This window comes from Pyrus communis, chromosome 2 (genome assembly GCF_041283825.1).
Source record: "Pyrus communis isolate YQ-2024b chromosome 2, ASM4128382v1, whole genome shotgun sequence".
NCBI classification, from domain to species: Eukaryota; Viridiplantae; Streptophyta; class Magnoliopsida; order Rosales; family Rosaceae; genus Pyrus; species Pyrus communis.
The window spans coordinates 21,747,205-21,767,210 of record NC_142566.1 but is presented as its reverse complement, the minus strand read 5'-3'; the positions used below and the strand labels follow the sequence as shown (position 1 = coordinate 21,767,210).

The window sequence follows — 20,006 nt, the reverse complement described above, 5'->3', positions numbered from 1 at the left end:
CGCGCCCACAATGATTTTTTTTTGGGGGGGGGGGGGGGTGGGTTTTGGCCGAAAAACCTCCAATGCCAAAGTTAGAATTTAGAGAGAAAAGTGTTTGGAGAGTTTTTGGGAGTTTTGCAAGAGTGTGTAACTTAGCTTTTTAGACAAAATGGGGTCCAATTTATAGAGCATGGCCAACCCTCTTTGGGACAGAGAGTGGCCGGCCTTTGGGTGTTTTTTGGGGTGTAATGGATGAGTTATTTGGAAATTACACTAGTACAAAAACATGTTTGCGTGACGGAAACTTGCGCAACCCAGCAAATTTTGTCGCACAAAGTATGTTTGCGCGACACTAAACACAAAACGTCGCGCAAAGTAGTTTTGCGCGACGACACTTTGCGCAATGAAGGAATGCGTCGCGCAAAGCCGTTTTGCGCGACAAAGGCACACCTACGTCACGCAAAACAGCTTTACGCGACGCATTCCTTCGTCGAGCAAAATGGCATCATGCAAAAATACTTTGCGCGATGTTGGCTGCGTTGCGCAAGATTTTGGCACCAAGCCAAGAATGCTCTACCGCTTTGTTTCCCAACTTTAGCTCTAAAAAATCATCAAAATCAAAGTTAAAACTACCATTAAATTTTGCTTTTTCATTTATAACCGTCGAAAAGTTTTGTCCCGTTACTTGATCTCTGAATGTTTGTTTTTTGAGATTTTTGGCGTCGCGATCTCGAAGCATATACAAACAATAGATTCACTAACACTTGGAGTTTATTTATATTTCTATCAAGTATAACATAAGATTTTGTGGTATCTACTAGTGTAAATATTTTAAATGGACGATCGAATTAGTTCATTGTATTCATATAGGGTTAAGGAGTGTAGCTATAAAAAGTCATCAAAATCAGAGTTAAAATAACCATTAAATCGTGATTTTTCATTTATAGCCGTCGAAAAGGTTTGTCCCGTTACTTGATATCTGAATTTTTTTTTTTTTTTTTGGCGTATGTAATCTCGAAGTATATACAAACAAGTTTGACGGTTTGATCGTTGAAACTAGTTTCGTAGAATGCGTTTCCCATCAAGTTCAATGGTATATATATTTGGTAAGTAGATTTTAATTTATTTATTTTGTACTCATAAGCAAAAGGATAAAAGAAAAGCAATTGGAAGGAAAAGAAAAAAATAACAAAAAAAAAAACAACAAAAAACAAAAAACAAAAAGCACTTTGCGCGACATGGGTACACCTGCGTCGCACAAATCTGTTTTGCGCGACGTAGGTGTACCTATGTCCCGCAAAGTGTTTTTTTTTTTTTTTTTTTTTGCTTTTCTTTTGGGGTTCTTGCATTGCCTTTTTCTATTGTGGTATCTACTTGTATAAATGTTTTAAATTGACGATCAAATTAGTTCATTGTATTCATATAGGGTTAAAGAGTGTAGCTTTAAAAAATCATCAAAATCGAAGTTAAAACTACCGTTAAATCGTGCTTTTTCATTTATAACTGTCAAAAAGTTTTGTCACATTACTTGATCTCTAAATGTTTGTTTTTTGCAATTTTTGGTGTATGTGATCTCGAAACATATAAAACAAGTTTGACGGTTGGATCGTTGAAACTAATTTCGTACAATGCATATCCCATCAAAACAATAGATTCACTAACACTTGAAGTTTATTTATACTTCCATTAAGTATAACATAAGATTTTGTGGTATCCACTTGTGTAAATGTTTTAAATGGACGATTGAATTAGTTCATTGTATTCATATAGGGTTAAGGAGCGTAGCTGTAAAAAATTATCAAAATCAGAGTTAAAATAACCGTTAAATCGTGATTTTTCTTTTATAACCATCGAAAAGGTTTGTCCCATTACTTGATATCCGAATGTTTTTTTTTTTCGATTTTTGGCGTATGTGATCTTGAAGTATACAAACAAGTTTGACGATTTGATCGCTGAAACTAGTTTCATAGAATATGTTTCACATCAAGTTCAATGGTATATATATTTAGTAAGTAGATTTTAATTAATTTATTTTGTACTCATAATAAAAAGGGCAAAAAAAAAAAAAAAAAAAAAAAAACCCTTTGCGGGACGTAAGTACACCTACGTCGCGCAAAGTGTTTTTTTTTTTTTTTTTTTTTTTTTTTTTTTTGCTTTTCTTTTTCGGTTCTTGCATTGCCTTTTTCTTTTGTGGTATCTACTTGTGTAAATGTTTTAAATTGACGATCAAATTAGTTCATTGTATTCATTTAGGATTAAAGAGTGTAGCTTTAAAAAATCATCAAAATCAGAGTTAAAATTACTGTTAAATTGTGTTTTTTCGTTTATAACCATTGAAAGTTTTGTCACGTTACTTGATCTCTAAATGTTTGTTTTTAGCGATTTTTGGCATATGAGATCTCGAAGCATATACAAACAAGTTTAATGGTTGGATCGTTGAAATTAGTTTCGTACAATGCATATCCCATCAAAACAATAGATTCACTAACACTTGAAGTTTATTTATACTTCCATTAAGTATAACATAAGATTTTGTGGTATCCACTTGTGTAAATGTTTTAAATGGACGATCGAATTAGTTCATTGTATTCATATAGGGTTAAGGAGTATAGCTGTAAAAAATCATCAAAATCGGAGTTAAAATAACTGTCAAATTGTGATTTTTCATTTATAGTCGTCCAAAAGGTTTGTCCCGTTACATGATATCTGAATGTTTGTTTTTTGTGATTTTTGGAATATACGATCTCGAAGCATATACAAACAAGTTTGACGGTTGGATCGTCGAAACTAGTTTCGTAGAATGTGTATCGCATCAAAACAATAGATTCACTAACACTTGGAGTTTATTTATTCTTCTATTAAATATAACATAAGATTTTGTGGTATCCGTAGATGTTTTAAATGGACAATCGAATTAGTTCATTGTATTCATATAGGGTTAAGGAGTGTAGCTGTAAAAAATCATCAAAATCGGAGTTAAAATAACCGTTAAATCATGATTTTTCGTTTATAGTCATCCAAAAGGTTTGTCCTTTTACTTGATATCTGAATGTTTTCTTTTTGTGATTTTTGGCATATGTGATCTCGAAACATATACAAACAAGTTTGACGGTTGGATCGTTGAAACTAGTTTCATAGAATGCGTATCGCATTAAAACAATAGATTCACAAACACTTGGAGTTTATTTATACTTCTATTAAGTATAACATAAGATTTTGTGGTATTCGCTTGTGTAAATGTTTTAAATGGACGATCAAATTAATTCATTGTATTCATATAGGGTTAAGGAGTGTAGCTGTAAAAAAATCATCAAAATTGGAGTTAAAATAACCGTTAAATCGTTATTTTTTGTTTATAACCGTCGAAAAATTTTGTTCTGTTACTTGATCTCTGAATGTTTGTTTGTTGCGATTTGTTGGCATTTTGCACCGCCCCCAATCCCTCATACTCCAATCCTCCATTTGATTCAAAGCTTGTTTTAGTTTCTGTGCTTGTACCTTGGTGTTTGGGGATCTTTATGATGCCATCTTTGTGTAATATTCTCCCTTTTGTCCCAAAAAAGGAAACTAAATTTTGTTTACCTTAATTGGGGGAAGGCACAGATTGAATCATTGAAGTGGAGCAACAATTTGGTGACTAAGTGCAGGGGATGGAGGTTTTATTCCTTTGGTGGGGCATTTAGGATTGATTATACATTTAATTTCATGTATACCTACTAAAAAAAATTCTTGATTGGAATTTGAGTTAAGATGTGTTTAAATTTGTATAAGATTGTCTAAATTTAGTTACTTTCAGTGCTGAATTATGTTATAGGTTTCCTACAAGTGGCTGAGTTGAAATTACTTGGTGTCTTTGAATGCTGCAAAGAGGTATAGGAACTGTGTCAAAGCTTGTGGGTTGCATTTCTTGTTTACAAGGATTAAAAGTTGTTTTGTATAGGTTACTCCTGGAGTTTGTTGAAAAGCATGAAAATGGGTTCAAAATGGTGTATGTTTTGGTTGGCTAGTTGAAGAGTGATCCTTCAAGCTACCATATAAGGCTTGTTTCTGGGCCTAAATTTACAGGTGACATTTAATTGTTGACTAGTATGTATGTTTACTTGTGCTGATATATTTTCAAGTAAAATCTAATAGGGGCAGGGAGCATCCAATTATATTCCTTTTAAAAAGAACACTATGATTTTAAATAAATGGCGATCTTCCTGGTTATATTAGATGCAATAGAACATGTTAAAAGAGTGAGAGAAGTAGTTTTGAGGGTTAGAAACACTTCCAATCCGTTTGTTATATCAGCTTCTTGTATGGTTGTTAATGTGCATTCTGTTCTAGTGGGGCTTTTGTTTCTACTTCCCATCTGTTTGTTATATCAGCTTCTTGTACACAATTTTTCAGGACAATGTTGCTGACTGGCTTCTGCTGTTACTGACTGGCTTCTGACACTATGGTGAAAGAATTGATAGACTCCCTGATTTTCCATTTACTATTTTGTGTACTCCTTTATTGATCCATGTTTCTCTTCAACTAATATACCAAACTAGAAATATTAATGTTTATGTATTGATTTTTGGTATTATTCCTAGCAACCAACCCTCCTCTTTCCAATATATTTTTCTTCTTAACTTTGGCGAATATTGATTTCTATTTGGGATGAGAAATGAATGTTGGACTGATACTCGCATCCAACATTGTAGTGATCCTTATACATTCATAAGCAAGGGCAGAGTTGAGATTCTTCCCAGCAAGGAAACTGATAAATCGAGCATATTGCAGACAGTCAAGCTTTCTCATTCATTGAATCTGGTAAGGCTAATGTATCCCTTTTTTTTTTTTTTTTTTTTTTTTTAATTCTTAACTCCTCCTGAACAATTTGCATTGCTACTTAGTTGCTTACTTCTTGCAAGGATTTGAAATCTGGAGAGCTTTGGGTTTTTGTGATCATTTTCAAGTGCTGAAAAGTTTTTTTTTTTTTTCCCTTTGCAGGTTAGTGCATATGCAACTTTTTTTCAGTCCTATGGGGTTGAGGATCACCAACGTGAGAAGATGAATCCTAAAACCAAGGAGCCTTTGTTCACCAACTTTACACCATTTTTCTTTGGAAACTATTTGTTGTAGTTTTTTCATTTTTGTTCGGACATCTTGTATGTACATTTTCATATATTTTATAATTAAATACTTTTTCTTAGTTTATTAATTATTGTTTATAATTTAATTAAAATATTTATAAAAAATTAAATAAAAAATATTTTTGCCAAAAAAAAAAAAAAACATGAGTTTGCGCGACAGAGAAGAAACATGTGTCGCGCAAAGAGGTTTGTGCGACGCATGTCCTTGAGTCGTGCAAAGTGACTTTGTGCAACGCATGTTTCTTCTTCGTCGAGCAAACCCTTCTGTCACTCCCTTGGCGTGACGGTTAGTGCGCGACGAAGGTTTGTTGCGCTAAGTTTTGCGCAACGTTTTTTGACTTTGCACGACGAAGGACCTGCGTCGCGCAAAGTGTTTTTTGTACTAGTGTTAATGGATTAATTATGTAATAAATCCATTAATTGGCCAATTAACTCAATTTATATGGAATGTTTTGAAGGTTATGGAGTAAATACCTTGCAGGGAATATAAGATGAGGATGGATGAAATAATTTTGAATTTGTTACCTATTTTGGGAACTTTTGGCTTGGTTGAGGGATGCTTGCCCAAAAATCTACTTATCGCCTCTTGATTATTTTTGGCTCCACAACAATGTTAGTTACTCATCCTATTGCCAATTGGTATTATGGCTGAATCACAATTTTCTTCATGGTATTAGAGCATGTTGTCCTATGTGCGAAGCCAAACGGCCAACACATGTTAGACTTCATCCCATTGTGTAGTTCGCGTGTTTGGCTTAAAAATTTGTCACACATAAAGGGCGTGTTGAATGAATCCACAATGATGAGAAAATAGATCTTGCATGAGTTTATAAGTAAATTGAATTGCTTCTTAGATTTTCAAATTATTTTACAATGAAACATTAACTTTATATAGCTCGATCAATGTTAACAATCTGTCAAATTGACCATCAAGCAATCATGTGGTAAATGTGGGCACCGGGGCCTAAAAAAGCCCAAAGATAAACCTCGATCGGCTTGTAGTTTATGGGCTTTGTAGGCAATATGATCTAGTTACCACTCAAGAGTAGAAGCCCATTAAAAACCCAATGACCACGTTCTCCATTTTGTCGGGTGACCCCAACCCCATCCATCAGTAGGCCCCACAGAAACTTCAGAGCAAGTGGCACCACACTGTCGTAATTCGCAAGCGACAAAACTCGCGTGCGTAAATCCATCTCTCTCTCTCTCTCTCTCTCTCTCTCTCTCCCCAATCTCCGCGATCAGAAATTTCCCAAATCTGAGAAACTCCCACCCCAATCGCTAATCGGAACACCGAAAAGATGGCGCCATCCACCTTCAGCGGCGATGAAACAGCACCGTTCTTCGGCTTCCTTGGCGCGGCGGCCGCCCTCGTCTTCTCCTGTAAGTAAACAAAAAGCTCCATCTTTCCCTCCAAATCTAACTCCGATTAAGTTTCATTTCTTCCATAAATTTGGTGATTGAGAGGGGCTTTTTGGGTTAAATACAGGTATGGGAGCGGCGTACGGCACGGCGAAGAGCGGCGTGGGCGTGGCGTCGATGGGGGTGATGAGGCCGGAGCTGGTGATGAAGTCGATTGTTCCGGTTGTTATGGCGGGAGTGTTGGGTATCTACGGTTTGATCATTGCTGTGATTATCAGTACTGGGATTAACCCAAAGGCCAAATCTTACTACCTCTTCGATGGGTACGCCCACCTCTCCTCCGGTCTGGCTTGTGGACTCGCCGGACTTTCCGCCGGAATGGCCATCGGCATCGTTGGCGATGCCGGTGTTAGGTAAATCTGCTTCCCTCTGTTTCATCTGCTTTGTTTGATTATGTTTTTGTGCGACTAAAGTTTTGATCTTTTGTGGATTTGGCAATAATTGTCTGTTTTGTTGTTATTCATTTGGCTTGAGAATATTTTAGATTGCTAGAAATTTGATGAATTTTGTATGCAATTGTGAGAGAATTTTAGCTAAACCCTTGTAGAAGAAAGACTACATTTTTACCTTGTTAGAGTGATAAAATCTCGATTGGATGTTATGCGAATTTTCGATTGGATGTTCCTTGAATTTTCGATTGGATGTTCCTTGTGCTTTTGTTTTCGGCTTCCATGTATCCAGTTCCATGAATTTTTTATTGGATGTTCCCTGAACTGTTAGTTTGATCCATGCTTCTGCTGCTATGGTTTTTTGGTTCTGGCTACCTGCAAGTAGTTCATTTGGATTGCTCATCGCTTTCTCCTTGTTTAATTGGTCCATTTTCTTTTCTTCGACAGAGTGTCGAGTTGATCTATTCGCATTAGAATGTTTGTAATGAAATCGGTTTGGTCTGCAGGGCGAACGCACAACAGCCAAAGCTTTTTGTTGGCATGATTCTGATTCTCATCTTTGCCGAAGCTTTGGCTTTGTATGGCCTGATTGTCGGTATCATCCTTTCATCCCGATCTGGACAGTCCAGAGCAGATTAGAGATACCATTGCTGTCAGCTTCCAATGTGAATGTTGTTGGCACCTTGGTTGCTCGCAGGTTTGTGACGCTCATTCACAATGTGCTGTGTTTCGTAGAGTTATTCGTCTTGCGTAGGCGGGAAGAAAGATCCTTTTCCGATTGGAGAATTCCGAGTGAATTGTGTCTGAAATAAAGCTTTTTGTTAGCTGTTTTTTCACCTTCTATTTTTTTCCTTTTACATATTAGTTCGGTATCATGTAGAAATCGTCCACGGAACGTCGTTATGTTTCTGATCATCACATTCAATGGTATTACTACCATTCGATCATTTGTACTAGGAAATGCATAATACTTCAATAACCTTTGGAAACATAATCTTACTTACTCTAGAAGGTCCTCGGTCGCCTTGATTTTTTCGGTGTTCCCAACTTAAAAATTTTGTCCCAAAAACTTCCAAGCTTACACTCGGATTAAAGTTGTGTAACCTTGAAAAAAAAAAAAATACGCAGACGAAGAATCCCACGTTTTACCACCTACCATGACATCAACTGGAGATTGGAGTTGATTCCGACTGAGTTTATAGCCGCCGATTTCGTGGTTGTTTGAGAGAGAGTGTGTGTGCAGCGGTGAAGAGGGAATTGATGAATTGGATATCCAGAGGCCAAATTTTAGAGAGAAAGTAGTGCCGGGAGAATCGACGACTGCCGGCGTGGGGGTGCTGTTGTCGACAATAACATCACAGTTCCTCTGTTTTCTCCTACAAACGTACCCAATAGCCAACACCCCCGACATCATAGAATGCCACAATGTTGAGATATTTTTTAGTGTGTCGGAAAACGGTCTGGTACACCAATGTCATAATATAAGTGGTTAAATTTTTTTTTTTTTTCTTTCAAAAATCCAACTATTTTTATAATGATACTTAGTGTATCGGAGGCCACGTTTCTATCGCACCAAATCTCTCCGGAATGCCCTTTCACTCTTTATTTTTTTTTCATCTTCCTCCTCTCACGATCCCTCTTTTCAATTTTTTCGACATACATAGCCACCGAAATTTTTAATTTTCCTCCTCTCACGATCCCTCTTTTCAATTTTTTTCGGTGTATCAGGAACACGACTTAGTACAACAGCTATTATTATACAAGTGGTTCAGAAACTATTTTTATTAGGGGTGTATTCAATTGAAATTTAGGGATTTTAATTGATTTATGAATCCTTGGATTTTGATGGAGTTTAATTGATTTGTAGAGATTCCATGTAAAGTTTTGATTCAGTTCTTTCAAAATCTAGTTTGAGATTTATGAATGCTTAAAATACACTACGAAATCTCTCAAATTCCCTCGAATTAGTCAACTTTTTAAAATTCTTTAAAATAAATCCCTAATTGAATACACTTGAAATGTTTTAACATATATAAAATCCTAGTTAAATGCACCCGAATTTTTAACGATTTTAATACACTATTTTAAAATCTTGATTGAATACACGCTGAATTTCAGAGAAAATTAAAATTCGAGTTGAATATCCCTAGATTTATAATCTCGCAGAATTCCAATTGAATACACCATAACAAGTATCCAACCTGTTGTATTATGATACTTAATGTACCGAGCTGTGTTTTCATTACTTTGAAACCTTGCCCAGCTACTAATTTGCCGGTTGATAATTCCAAAAATTAATCTCTTCACCCATATATTTTAGGGTATAACTGAAATATAAGGTCATCTCCAACCGATCCGGCCAAAAAGCTAGTGAGCCCCATTGGGTCAAAACCACCAAATCAGGCTAGCGGGCTGACCATTTCTAGCCAGCCAGCCTGCCCGCCCAATGAAAGTTAGGGTATATCTGTTTGTGCCAGACTGTCCCATTTCAATGCTGCGAACTTCCTTGCAAAGATCTTCCGAATTTCCATCATACTGTTCTTTGCTCTCCTCTTGATGCAGATTACCATCAACAAAATTAGGAATACCATCTGATAACTGCTGGGAGGAATCAGTGTGCATGAAATTCTTTTCCAAGTCATGAGGTTGGAACTGTGTCTCCTCTGATCTAGTCCTACTGTCTCCAAGACTCAAAAGTTGGCGGGGCTTCCGCGCCAACTCCGCAGCTCCCGCCTCTCCGGCCCTGATATCTTCGACCGCCCCATACGGTACATCCTCGAGCTGGTCGAACTAATCCTCAACGAGATTGAATCCAGGCTGATGAAGAACTCTTATGCTCACATCATCATCAAGATCATCAACCATTTCAACATCATGTGTTTCGTGCCCCACGGCATCAACCCTTAAGGCTCAGCGATACGTTGATGCAGCTCGAAAATGTAATTGGCAAAGTGTCGTGGCTGACCATACTGCTTAGTTCTGTGAATAGTGAGGACATGGACTGGTCTCAGCTTAACCATGTATCACGTGAGCCACTTCTGTTCCTGATTTGGGAAAAAAAAAGCTCTCCTTGCTGACACGGGTAATTCGTTCCAAGTTCGATCAGAAGCAGCAGCTACACTTGGTGAGATTTCTCGGCACGATTGCAAACATAGCATCATTGAAGAAGGGGGAGTTGAACCCTTGTTGAAATTCGTGGGAGAGGGTCCAATCGAAGGCCAAGAGAATGCCGTCCGGACTCTGGGGTCACTCGTACATGCCTGGGAAAGCGTTGAACACGTGATCCTTGCTGATATATGCAAATTGTGGGCAAAAATCCTCCGAGAAGGTCCGATGAAAGTTCAGGCTGCTGTGGCATGGGCAGTGTCAGAGATCGCAGCTAGACAACCCAAATGCCGCGATGTTTTCGTACAGCATGATGTGGTCTACTGGCTCTTGAGCCATCTAGCATTCGAAACTGTTGAAGTAGATAGTAACCATGCCACGAGCAAAACAATAGTATTGTCAATGGCAATGAAGACCCTGCCACCAAGGCTGAAATGAAAGCTATGGCGACCAGAGCCCTTGCCAAACTAGCCAAAGGGAACTCAGCCATTCTTCCTAGCATCGCAGAATCAAGTGTCCTCCTAATTTTAGCTGTGAACCTAGAAAAGGGTACCAAAGATGTTCAACTGCAATCTACCGAAGCATTAATGGAGATCATTGCAGTTGCTGAGGAGGATGCTGAACTGAGAACATCTGCCTTGTATCGTAATTCTCCAGCTCGGAAATCTATCGTTGATCAATTAGTAATAAAGATCACCGATGAGAAGGAAGATCCGGAGCTCCTGATCCCGTCCATTAAAGCTGTTGGGAATTTAGCAACAACATTTGAAGCAACAGACACAAGGATGATTGTTGACACTCTTCTGCGACTTTTACATTAAACAATCAATTTCGTTACGAAAAATGCTTGCATTGCCCTCACAAAATTTGCATGTACAAGCAACTATTTTCACGTTGAGATTTCCACGGCAATAATAATTGCTGGAGCAGCTACGCAACTGATCCGACTTTTTTATTTTGAGCATTGGAATGTTCAGCTTCATGCCTTGGTTCTCATATGTTACATTGCGATTCATGTGCCTGGGAGTGAAGAGCTTGCCCAGGCTAAGGTGCTCGCCGTGCTTAAATGGGAGCCCAAGCATCATTATTTTACCAACCATGAAAATTTAAACGAATTATTCTACACTGCACTGGATGTACCAGAAAATGAAGTTGCTGAGCCTGAAGCTCGCGTGCACGCCATGTATGGATGGGAGTTGCGACAATCTTATATGACCCCAGCTGAAACACTCTACACATTCTTACATAAGGCTACAAGTACGTTGGATCTTTATCATTCTCAAGGTTCTAAAAGACGCTAAGCGCTAGTCGGGCAGCATTGTCTTAAACCTAAAAACAAATGTCATATATAATATCTTATGACTAATTAGGCTTTGGTTAGATCATCTAGGCTACATTCTAGGATCTCAGGTAGTCTATTTTCATAAAATGTTGAGCTAAATTGTCATTATCTTCTAATAAGACTTGAGTCGTCAGACATAAGACCAGAAATACTTCAATGCGTGACAAATCCTCCGGGATGTTGTAGGATGCGAGTGTTCGTTTGATCAGTTGTACCATGCCGATCGACCAACTACTCGCACCCCGCAATATTGAACCTAATATTGGGGAAAGCACCTACATAAAGGCAGGTTGTTTCGTTTCTTTTGTCATACGAAATTAGATAGACAGAGAAAAGAGAGATGAGAAGGGCAGAATTAAGAATTAGAAGTGACTGAGAATGGTAACAACTGTAGCTTGGTGTTCTTTTCTTTTGAGTGTCGATAGGGAGCTTTACTTTACAAGAAACTAGGGAAGCCTTATGCACCATTTCTAGCCTGACCAAATTTACAATCACAACTTTTAACTCAAAAACAAAAATATTACAATCAGAAAGTAGATCCAAAAAATAAAAAATATACAATCTGAAGAGAGAATATCAAATGGGATATTTGACACAGAATCATAATCCATACGCGAATGGAATTGGACTCGATGAAATTTCTGTACTGGGTGATCAATCTTGCGAAAGCTTACACAAGAGACCTGAAACTTTCTGACCAAAAGTGAGATTTCCGCTTGGTGAGAGTGTCCCGCGGTGCAAACCTGAGACCAAACATCTCCTTGAATGCTTGCTCGGGCTCTACTGAACCTACCAACTTTGCAACAATTGTGGCACTGTCCATGATATGGTCCAGGTTTTGTGTGTTACTCCACAGGAGGTTTGCCAATTGCAACCGCCTATGCTTTGAGTGTAGACTGATACCCCACTTTAGGTAGAGGTTATTTCTTTCATCCTCAGAGAGTCGCCTTCGCATTTGCTTGCTCAGCATGTGTCTCTCACTAGTCAAAGCCTTCATGCTATTTACAGAATAAAACATGTTTTAAGTCGACCAAAGCAGGCAATATGTAACAAAGTTAAAACATATCATGAGTATCTGCAACCCTCTATTCTAGATCAGTGATAATGAACATACCTTGAAGCGGGTGTTAGAGTTTGGCCATCTTCCAGAGTCTGATTTCCACGCGAAAATGTGTCTTTGAGGAAGGACAATCTCCTGACCTCAACCTCCATGTAAATCGAATCACTTGGGTCACCTTTAAATAGGAGGAAGAAGTAAGTCCTGTGAACCAATGACACATTGCAGGCATCCCAAAGTTCAATGATCTCTCTTTGCAGCTTGTTAAATTCTGAAGGCCACCTTGAAGGGCTTTCGTCATCAATGGGCATTGGGTCCAAGCCAACATCTTTTACATCCTTTGGAGATGGTATGGGCATTGAATCCGTCTCCGGTACCTGCAACACAAGACAATCCATGTTAGAACTATAACTAATCAGATTGTTTACAACTTCTCTTTTTTTGTGAAGCAATATAATCAAATCACTCACCACAGAATCAGCAAGTTGAGTATTGCATTGTGTATCAGTCGTTTCCTCTGTTCCTTCAACTAAAGTACTGCTTTCAGTTACCTTGTCATTAGTTGTGGATTTTGTATCCTGTGCTTTACGCTCATCAATAACTGCACTTCTTGCAGAAGCCTGAGAAGCATTTCTTGATAGCCTTTCAGTCTCAGCACCATAGTTCAGTGAAGGAAGTTTCTTTTGGAAACCCTCGGGCCTTCCTATAAATTTTTTCTCATACTCAATTGCAGGTGTGCTCTCATTCTTCTCTACTAACTCAAGCCACCATGGAGACGAATTATTCATAAGCCTTGCTTTGCAGCTTCTACTCCTCAACATCACAACAGAGGGGCAAAACATATCTTTCTCGGGCAGCCATTGAGGTGTCCTTTCAGAAGATGGAACTACAAAACCTTTTTGTTTAGGTAGGGGTGACTCCAATTCCTGATTTGTGCCATCACCATTTTCGACTGTGGTCAGTCCTGAGGTAGCTGTGTTTGCTAAAGGAGACGACATATTTGAGTTTTGGTATCTGCTAGCACTTGAATCTGATATATCTGACGCTATATATCTGTTTGTGCCAGACTCTTCCACTTCAATGCAGCGAACTTCCTTGCAGAAATCCTCTGAATTTCCATCAAAATGTTCTTTGCCTTGCTCTTGATGCAGATTACCGTCAACAAAATTAGGAATGCCATCTGATAACTGCCGGGAGGAATCAGTGTGCGTGAAATTCTCTTCCAAGTCAGGAAGTTGGAACAGAGTCTCCTCTGAACTAGTCCTACTGTCTCCATCAGAATACTGAGAGGTGCCAAAAGATCTCACATTGTTGGCTTGGCCGCGAGAGACGGCCAGAACAGGCGCACCTGCCTTCTGCATTTCAAAGTCCCATGAAGCTCGCCCACGCAATTTGGGGTAATAACGTTCCAGATCCTCCTACAATTATGTGAAAAGAAATTCAAATTAGCACAGACGGAGCAAATTGTAGTGAAGTAAAATTCTTCAGTTTGTTTTAGTACACATACTTCTGATGGTTTATCATCTCCAAGCACTCGCACCAGATCCTTAACCTGAGATTGAGCAAGGTCTCGTTGCTGAGTTAGCTCCGATAACTCTTTTTTGAGCTGCATAATGAATAAACAAAACCAAAAGGTTTAGATAAGAAGAAGGAATCTGAATCATGAATAGGAAAAACTGTACTATGCCTCATGCATATGAGAACCACGGAACCACGGAACAAAGGACAATCAAATTGACATGGTTTCTGACAAGGTGAGCACAAGTGAAGATGTTCAGAGATTTCCACATGAGAGGACTCGAGAATCATGACACATGACTACAAATAACTAACATCGAGAAACATGCTTCATCAAATTGTGCAAAGACCAGAAAGAAAATATTTGTAGGTAATTGCATATTAAAGAGTATAATTCACCTCAGCTTTCCATAGTTGGAATAACCTGGCTTTTAAATTTTTTTGTGAATCCGTGATCTTTTAAGAGGTCAGCATAGATACTGGCCTTTGTTATGTGTTTCTTTGCCCGGTTTTAGATATGTTAGGGATAGGTATCAAATGCATTTTTGAGGATCTGACAGATAATAATAGGAGCCTATTCGTTACCTTTTCAATTTGAAGGTCCTTTTCTCTCAGTAATGTTGAAGAATCAGCTGAAACAATTTTGTGTCCTGAACCTCTCAACTCATTCTCTAGTCTAGTCAATTCTTTTTGCAAATGCTTCACCAATGCTTTATCCGACATGACCACGTTAACTTGTGCGCTTGTTGTCACTTCTTTAGCACAGCTTGCAAATAAGAGGGTATTTCTTGATTGCTCAACATGGCTATGTGCAGGACTCATGGTACAGATGATGGCAGTTCTAGCATTTCCTCCCAACGAGGACTGCAGTATGCGGGTTAGCTTTGAATCTCTGTAAGGAACATGCCCACTTCTTCCCTTGCTGCGTGAAACCACAGTATTGAACACTTTAGTAAAAATTCTTATTATGCTAGAACTTCATTTTACATGAACTAATACAAAGAATCAATAGGAATAATAAGACTTGACATTCAATTGCACAAAGTAGAATAAATTTTTGCAAAGACCATGACTGAGAAAATGAAGGACAAGCTACTCAAGCTGACCTGAGCTTACGGATAACAGTGCCCAGAGTTAGTAAACTGCGATTTATGTGGCAACCCTCTTTCAACCTTGCTCCAGCTGATAACGTCTGGGATGCACGTTCACTTCCAGCAAGATCGACAAAGTTCTGTACAGTACAGAATTATATCATTCTGTTGTTATCCTTTATTCCTTTAGTCATGATTATTTATTCATTTTTTTTCTTTAAAATCTTTTAGTACTTACCACAACAGCAGTAAGGGAGCTTGATTTGTCATAGCCAAGAAACTCACGCGCTGAACTTTCAATGACCTGAAAAAACCACAGCATATTAGACTCTTGAGGTAATTTAACATAATTATTAAGCAAGCAACTATTTCTTAGCCAACGAAAAAACAATGTGATATTAGTCGTACCAATCTGAGAATCTGATGAGATCTGGAGCTTGCTTCATTTAGGGCTGTTTCCCCTATCTGTCTTTGAGCTGTGGAATTTATCAAGACATTGTTTGAATTTTCAATCATAGTCATGTGGGAACTTTGAAAGACATACTACTTAAGGCATCCTTACCTTCACAGACAGATAGAAGTTCTTTGAAATGGTTCCAGTCCGTTAGAGTTTCCTCGGTGAGTTTCTCAACAATTGTACCTCTCTATTTAAAAGGCCAACAATTAGTACATGCTACATATAGGAGTTTTAAAGCATATCAAAAGTGATATTTACCTCTGGATCATCGAGAAGTCTAAGCGGAGTGGTATCTGCACTAAGGAGGTCCCTAACAGATTCGTTGTAGATCTCCAGGGCAGAGAACTTCAAATTGAATTCTCTTTCCGTGTGCTACATATAATACAGATAATTCATCAAATATGGAAAATCAAAGACATTAATGAAATGCAGAAACAAAAGAAAGAAAGATTCTTAATATGTCTATAAATTACCTTCTCTATGTAGTCATAAATATCCGCAACAGTGTAATCCGTAATTGCACTCATGGTATACGTCTTTCCACTGCTTGTTTGTCCATATGCAAAGATACTTGCTGAAGGGAGATTACCACAAAAACATGTTTACGTATTACTCCAAATCTTCAGCTAAAAAAAACTGTTAATTAAATAAGAATAATGACAAAGAAAGGAAAGTAAAATATCTTCGACTTACAGTTTATACCGCTGACAACTGAGAGAGCAACTCTCTTGGCTCCTTCTTCATACACCCGCCTTGTGGAGCAGTCAGTCCCAAATACTCTGTCTGGTACCATGACAGGGAAAAAATACAGATTAGAAGAGTAATAACATGTTAAATCTAAATCCATGTGACACAATTGTAACAACAAAGGGTAAGCAAAATGCTTTACCAACAAATTAACGAAGATATATAGATGAAACAAAAGTCTGGACAGATTCATTAGTATTAATATGACAAAATTTACAGAAAATGATCTCAACAAATGTAGGCGCAAGAGAAAAAAAAAAGATGATTGAAATCAAAACATTTCTGAAACTCCTACTGATGGAAACTAATTCTTCACAAACCGCTAAATGGCCATGTAATCTAAAATTCAAAGTCCGCAATACTCGATGAATTTAGGCAAAAAATCAGAATGCATCACCAAAGGATATCTAATTTTATAAACCTGCAATGTAAGCACTTACCAAATGAGTAGGCAGTTGGGTACATGGAGCGTTCGGAAACTGAAAGATTGTTCCTGTATATGATAGTTGTGTCATTAATGCATTCCCAATCCGACACATCATTTCTAGCAGTCTCCTTCTCAACCAGAGGCCGCAGCCGGACTGAAACCAATATTCTCTCCCCGTGGCCAGCTGGCTCTTGCATTGGCTCCTCGCCATCAACGGCCACCATCTTTCACTCTTACCCTACCTTCTTCCAAAATCCACCTCCAAGCAATATTGATAACAAAACTATATACCAAGTATCCAACACATTCCTCTAAAAACCATCAATCATTGACTCTTCTATTCAGCTCCCAACAACGTTCTTTTCAATTCAACAAAATGCTTTATGTTCCCAAATGCTCAATAAAGCAAATGTGCTGCTGGGTTTCCAAAGAACACAATGGCCAACCTAGTTATACACGGACAATCGTCATCTGCAATTAACAGACCAATCATTTGTCAGTGCTGATTCACCGGCATTTCGTTCCGCGTTTTGTCTCGACCATAATACAAAATCTCTTCCAAAATCCAATTTATATTCAGAAATGTGAAGGACAAACACATACCCAACACACAAACAAACAGTGGCTCTCTATTATAATCGAAAGTTTGGATTTTTCCGACAGGGCAGCCGAACCCAGGCTGTCAAAAGTGCTTATTGTAATCAAAACCCGTTTCTGATTAAAAAAGTGCTTTTCCAAGAATCAAAGAAAGACCAGAGAAGGAAAAACACAAACTTTTAATATTTATGTTTTAATCCTTAGGTTCAGTATTCGGAGTCACTTTCAAGGAATGTTTTCCAAGTTTAGAGAGAGAGAGAGAGAGTTAATGGCGGTGGTGTGAATTGTCAGATTTTTTCTGAGGAAACCCATGGTTTTTGGATGCTTCCACCTTTCTAAATTTGGCTCTGTACAGAGAAATCCAAAGAGCACTCCCAAACCCACATTTCCCAAAAACAGAACACTCAAAATTCAAAAACATCCAAAAAAATCACTCGGTAATTGCCACACCATGCCAACAAATTCGACCCAAAAATCATCCAATTTCTGGCTTATCCAAAACCCCAAATTTAGAAATTCCCCCAAAAATGTAACTCAGAACGCTGTCACTACATATTCACTAGAAATCGGAAAAAAAAAATCGAAAAAAAAAAAATCAATTCAGTTACAGTATAAATATATTCAGCATTACCAAATATAGAAATCGATCAGCAATCAGAAAATCCAGAAGCAAAACATTTTAAAATTCTCTTACGTTCTGCAATCTGAGATCGCCATTGTTGAAAGCTTGAAGCTTCAAAGCGATCACCACACAGTCACTAGAAATTGGAAAAAAAAAATTCCCAAAAAAGCAAAAAAAGCAATTAAATTACAGTGAAAACACACTCAGCATTACGAAACATAGAAATCGATCTGCATTTCAAAAATCCAGACTCAAAACACGTTAAAATTCTCTTACCTCCTGCAACCTAAGACCGCCATTGTTGAAAGCTTGAAGCTCCAAAGCGAACAATTTTTCTATAATATTTTGTGAAGAAAAATGTGTGAGTGGTTATGGCGTCGACTTCTGTGATAATTGACTGTTGCTTTCGGAGCTGCTGCGACAAATCATTGCTGGCCTTTGAATAAAACTACCGCGCTAACGCAGAAACGAGTGGCTACCCGGGACCGGGAGGGAGGAGGGTGTTGAAATGACTGATTTGCCCACAACACTGCACCTAATTTGCGTGGCAACCAGGGCTAAAAGAGAAGGGCATTGAATTATGGTCGCTATAAATTCGGTGGAGCACATGAGAAGTTGTGCTTCTTTTGTTCTAACTTTCGAAAGTAAACTCCCGAAATGCTTTCCACCGCCCATGTTAAAAGTCTCTTAAAATAAATAGACAGAGAAAATTTACAATATCCTAGCGGGAAAAAATCGAGCAGAGGATCCGAATCTAATACGAATAACAGTATATAAAATAAGATTCCGAGAGTTGAAATCAGATCCGAGACTTTGCGTGTAAAGAAGAATAATCTAAATTAATTGTTCTTGAAATGTTTTTAAAGTAGTTCTCATAAATTCTAAACCCGTCACTAAACATGCGCAAATGGATGGTAAATTCATTAGCAAATTATAAACGTTGACTTGAAGATCATAGTACCCAGACCTCAAGTCTATCTTAGAAAATACACAAGCACCTCTCAGCTGATCAAACAAATCGTCGATACGAAGCAATGGATAACGGTTTTTAATCGTCACCCGATTCAATTGCCTATAGTCGATACACAGCCTCAAAGTCCCATCTTTCTTCCTCACAAACAACACTGGAGCGCCCCAAGGTGAAGTACTAGGCTGAATGAATCCCTTATCCACTAATTCTTGTAACTGCACCTTCAATTCCCTTAACTCAGCGGGAGCCATACGATAAGGAGTTAATGAAATAGGATTAGTACCTGGAATCAACTCAACATTGAACTCCACATCTCGATCTGGGGGTAAACCAGGTAAATCCTCAGGAAAAACATCAGGGAAGTGTCTGACCACTCTCACATCCTCAATTCTGTTAGGAACGGTCTCCTCTAGCACCACATGAGCTAGATACCCCTGACAACCTTTAGACAACAACTTCTTCGCTCGCAAAGCCGAAATAACGCCGTGTCTCACCCCACTCTGCTCACCCACAAAAGTAACCTCAGGTAATCCAGGACGGTGAAACGTAACTACTTTCCCGTAACAATCAATGTTGGCACGATAGAAGTGCAACCAATCTGTGCCCAATATCACATCAAAATCGACAATATCTAACGGGATAAGATCAGCGGGCATAACAACACCTTCTACTATCACTGGACATCCTGGGTACATACAATCTACAACACATCTCTCTCCTCTAGGCATAGCGAATTCTAAATCGTACCCTAGAGGTGTGGGGCGAGGTTGCGTTACTTGAGCAAATGTATGAGAAATAACGGAATGTGTAGCTCCACAATCAATTAAGACGCTAGCAAAATAACCAAGAATGTTTAACGTACCCATAATCAAGTCCGGGTTGTTCTGAGCATCCTGCAGGGAAATATTGTGAATACGCCCCTGGCCCTGCTGTCGTCCGCCGCGACCTCTGCTCGCTTGAACACCGCGACCTTGAGCTCCACGCCCCTGACTGGGCTGACCCAACTGTCTCGAAGACCCTGCACTACTAGTGGCAATCTCACCCTGTTGATACTGTCCTCCTTGGTACCACTGAGAACCACCCGTTGGAGCTGGAGGATACGGCATGTAGTTGCTGGAATACGGGGGATAACCACCTTGTGAATACGGGTCCTGGGGATA

General features: G+C 38.6%; 2 protein-coding genes, 1 long non-coding RNA gene and 1 pseudogene across 4 annotated transcripts; 3 read left to right on the top strand and 1 right to left on the bottom strand.

Moving 5' to 3' along the window:
* Positions 1-3,621: 3,621 nt before the first annotated feature.
* On the top strand, positions 3,622-5,170 carry LOC148698726 (uncharacterized). The gene is made up of 5 exons (XR_015952197.1): positions 3,622-3,849; positions 3,920-4,044; positions 4,372-4,423; positions 4,671-4,779; positions 4,960-5,170. It is a non-coding gene; the product is annotated as an uncharacterized LOC148698726 (long non-coding RNA).
* Positions 5,171-6,218: 1,048 nt separating this feature from the next.
* LOC137746770 (V-type proton ATPase subunit c1) lies at positions 6,219-7,924 on the top strand. Its single transcript, XM_068486774.2, has 3 exons — positions 6,219-6,485; positions 6,592-6,877; positions 7,420-7,924. Exons 1-3 carry the CDS (start codon positions 6,404-6,406, stop codon positions 7,550-7,552), a joined length of 501 nt encoding a protein of 166 aa, XP_068342875.1. The 5' UTR covers positions 6,219-6,403; the 3' UTR covers positions 7,553-7,924.
* Positions 7,925-10,389: 2,465 nt separating this feature from the next.
* LOC137747791 (uncharacterized) lies at positions 10,390-11,353 on the top strand (annotated as a pseudogene).
* A 348-nt stretch (positions 11,354-11,701) lies between these two features.
* LOC137747078 (kinesin-like protein KIN-7F) lies at positions 11,702-18,768 on the bottom strand. 2 transcript variants are annotated; one of them, XM_068487086.2, is made up of 15 exons: positions 18,153-18,550; positions 17,949-18,012; positions 16,671-17,128; positions 16,177-16,266; positions 15,957-16,057; positions 15,742-15,855; positions 15,589-15,670; positions 15,435-15,502; positions 15,265-15,330; positions 15,042-15,166; positions 14,521-14,857; positions 13,925-14,023; positions 12,888-13,835; positions 12,475-12,794; positions 11,702-12,358 (listed from the first exon to the last, which is right to left on the bottom strand). In XM_068487086.2, the coding sequence occupies exons 3-15, from the start codon at positions 16,879-16,881 to the stop codon at positions 12,031-12,033; spliced, it is 2,889 nt and encodes a 962-aa protein (XP_068343187.2). In that variant the 5' UTR covers positions 16,882-17,128; positions 17,949-18,012; positions 18,153-18,550; the 3' UTR covers positions 11,702-12,030. The 2 variants fall into 2 exon arrangements, with proteins under 2 accessions (XP_068343187.2, XP_068343188.2); XM_068487087.2 differs by lacking the exon at positions 17,949-18,012 and having other exon boundaries at positions 18,153-18,768.
* Between the last annotated feature and the right edge of the window lie 1,238 nt (positions 18,769-20,006).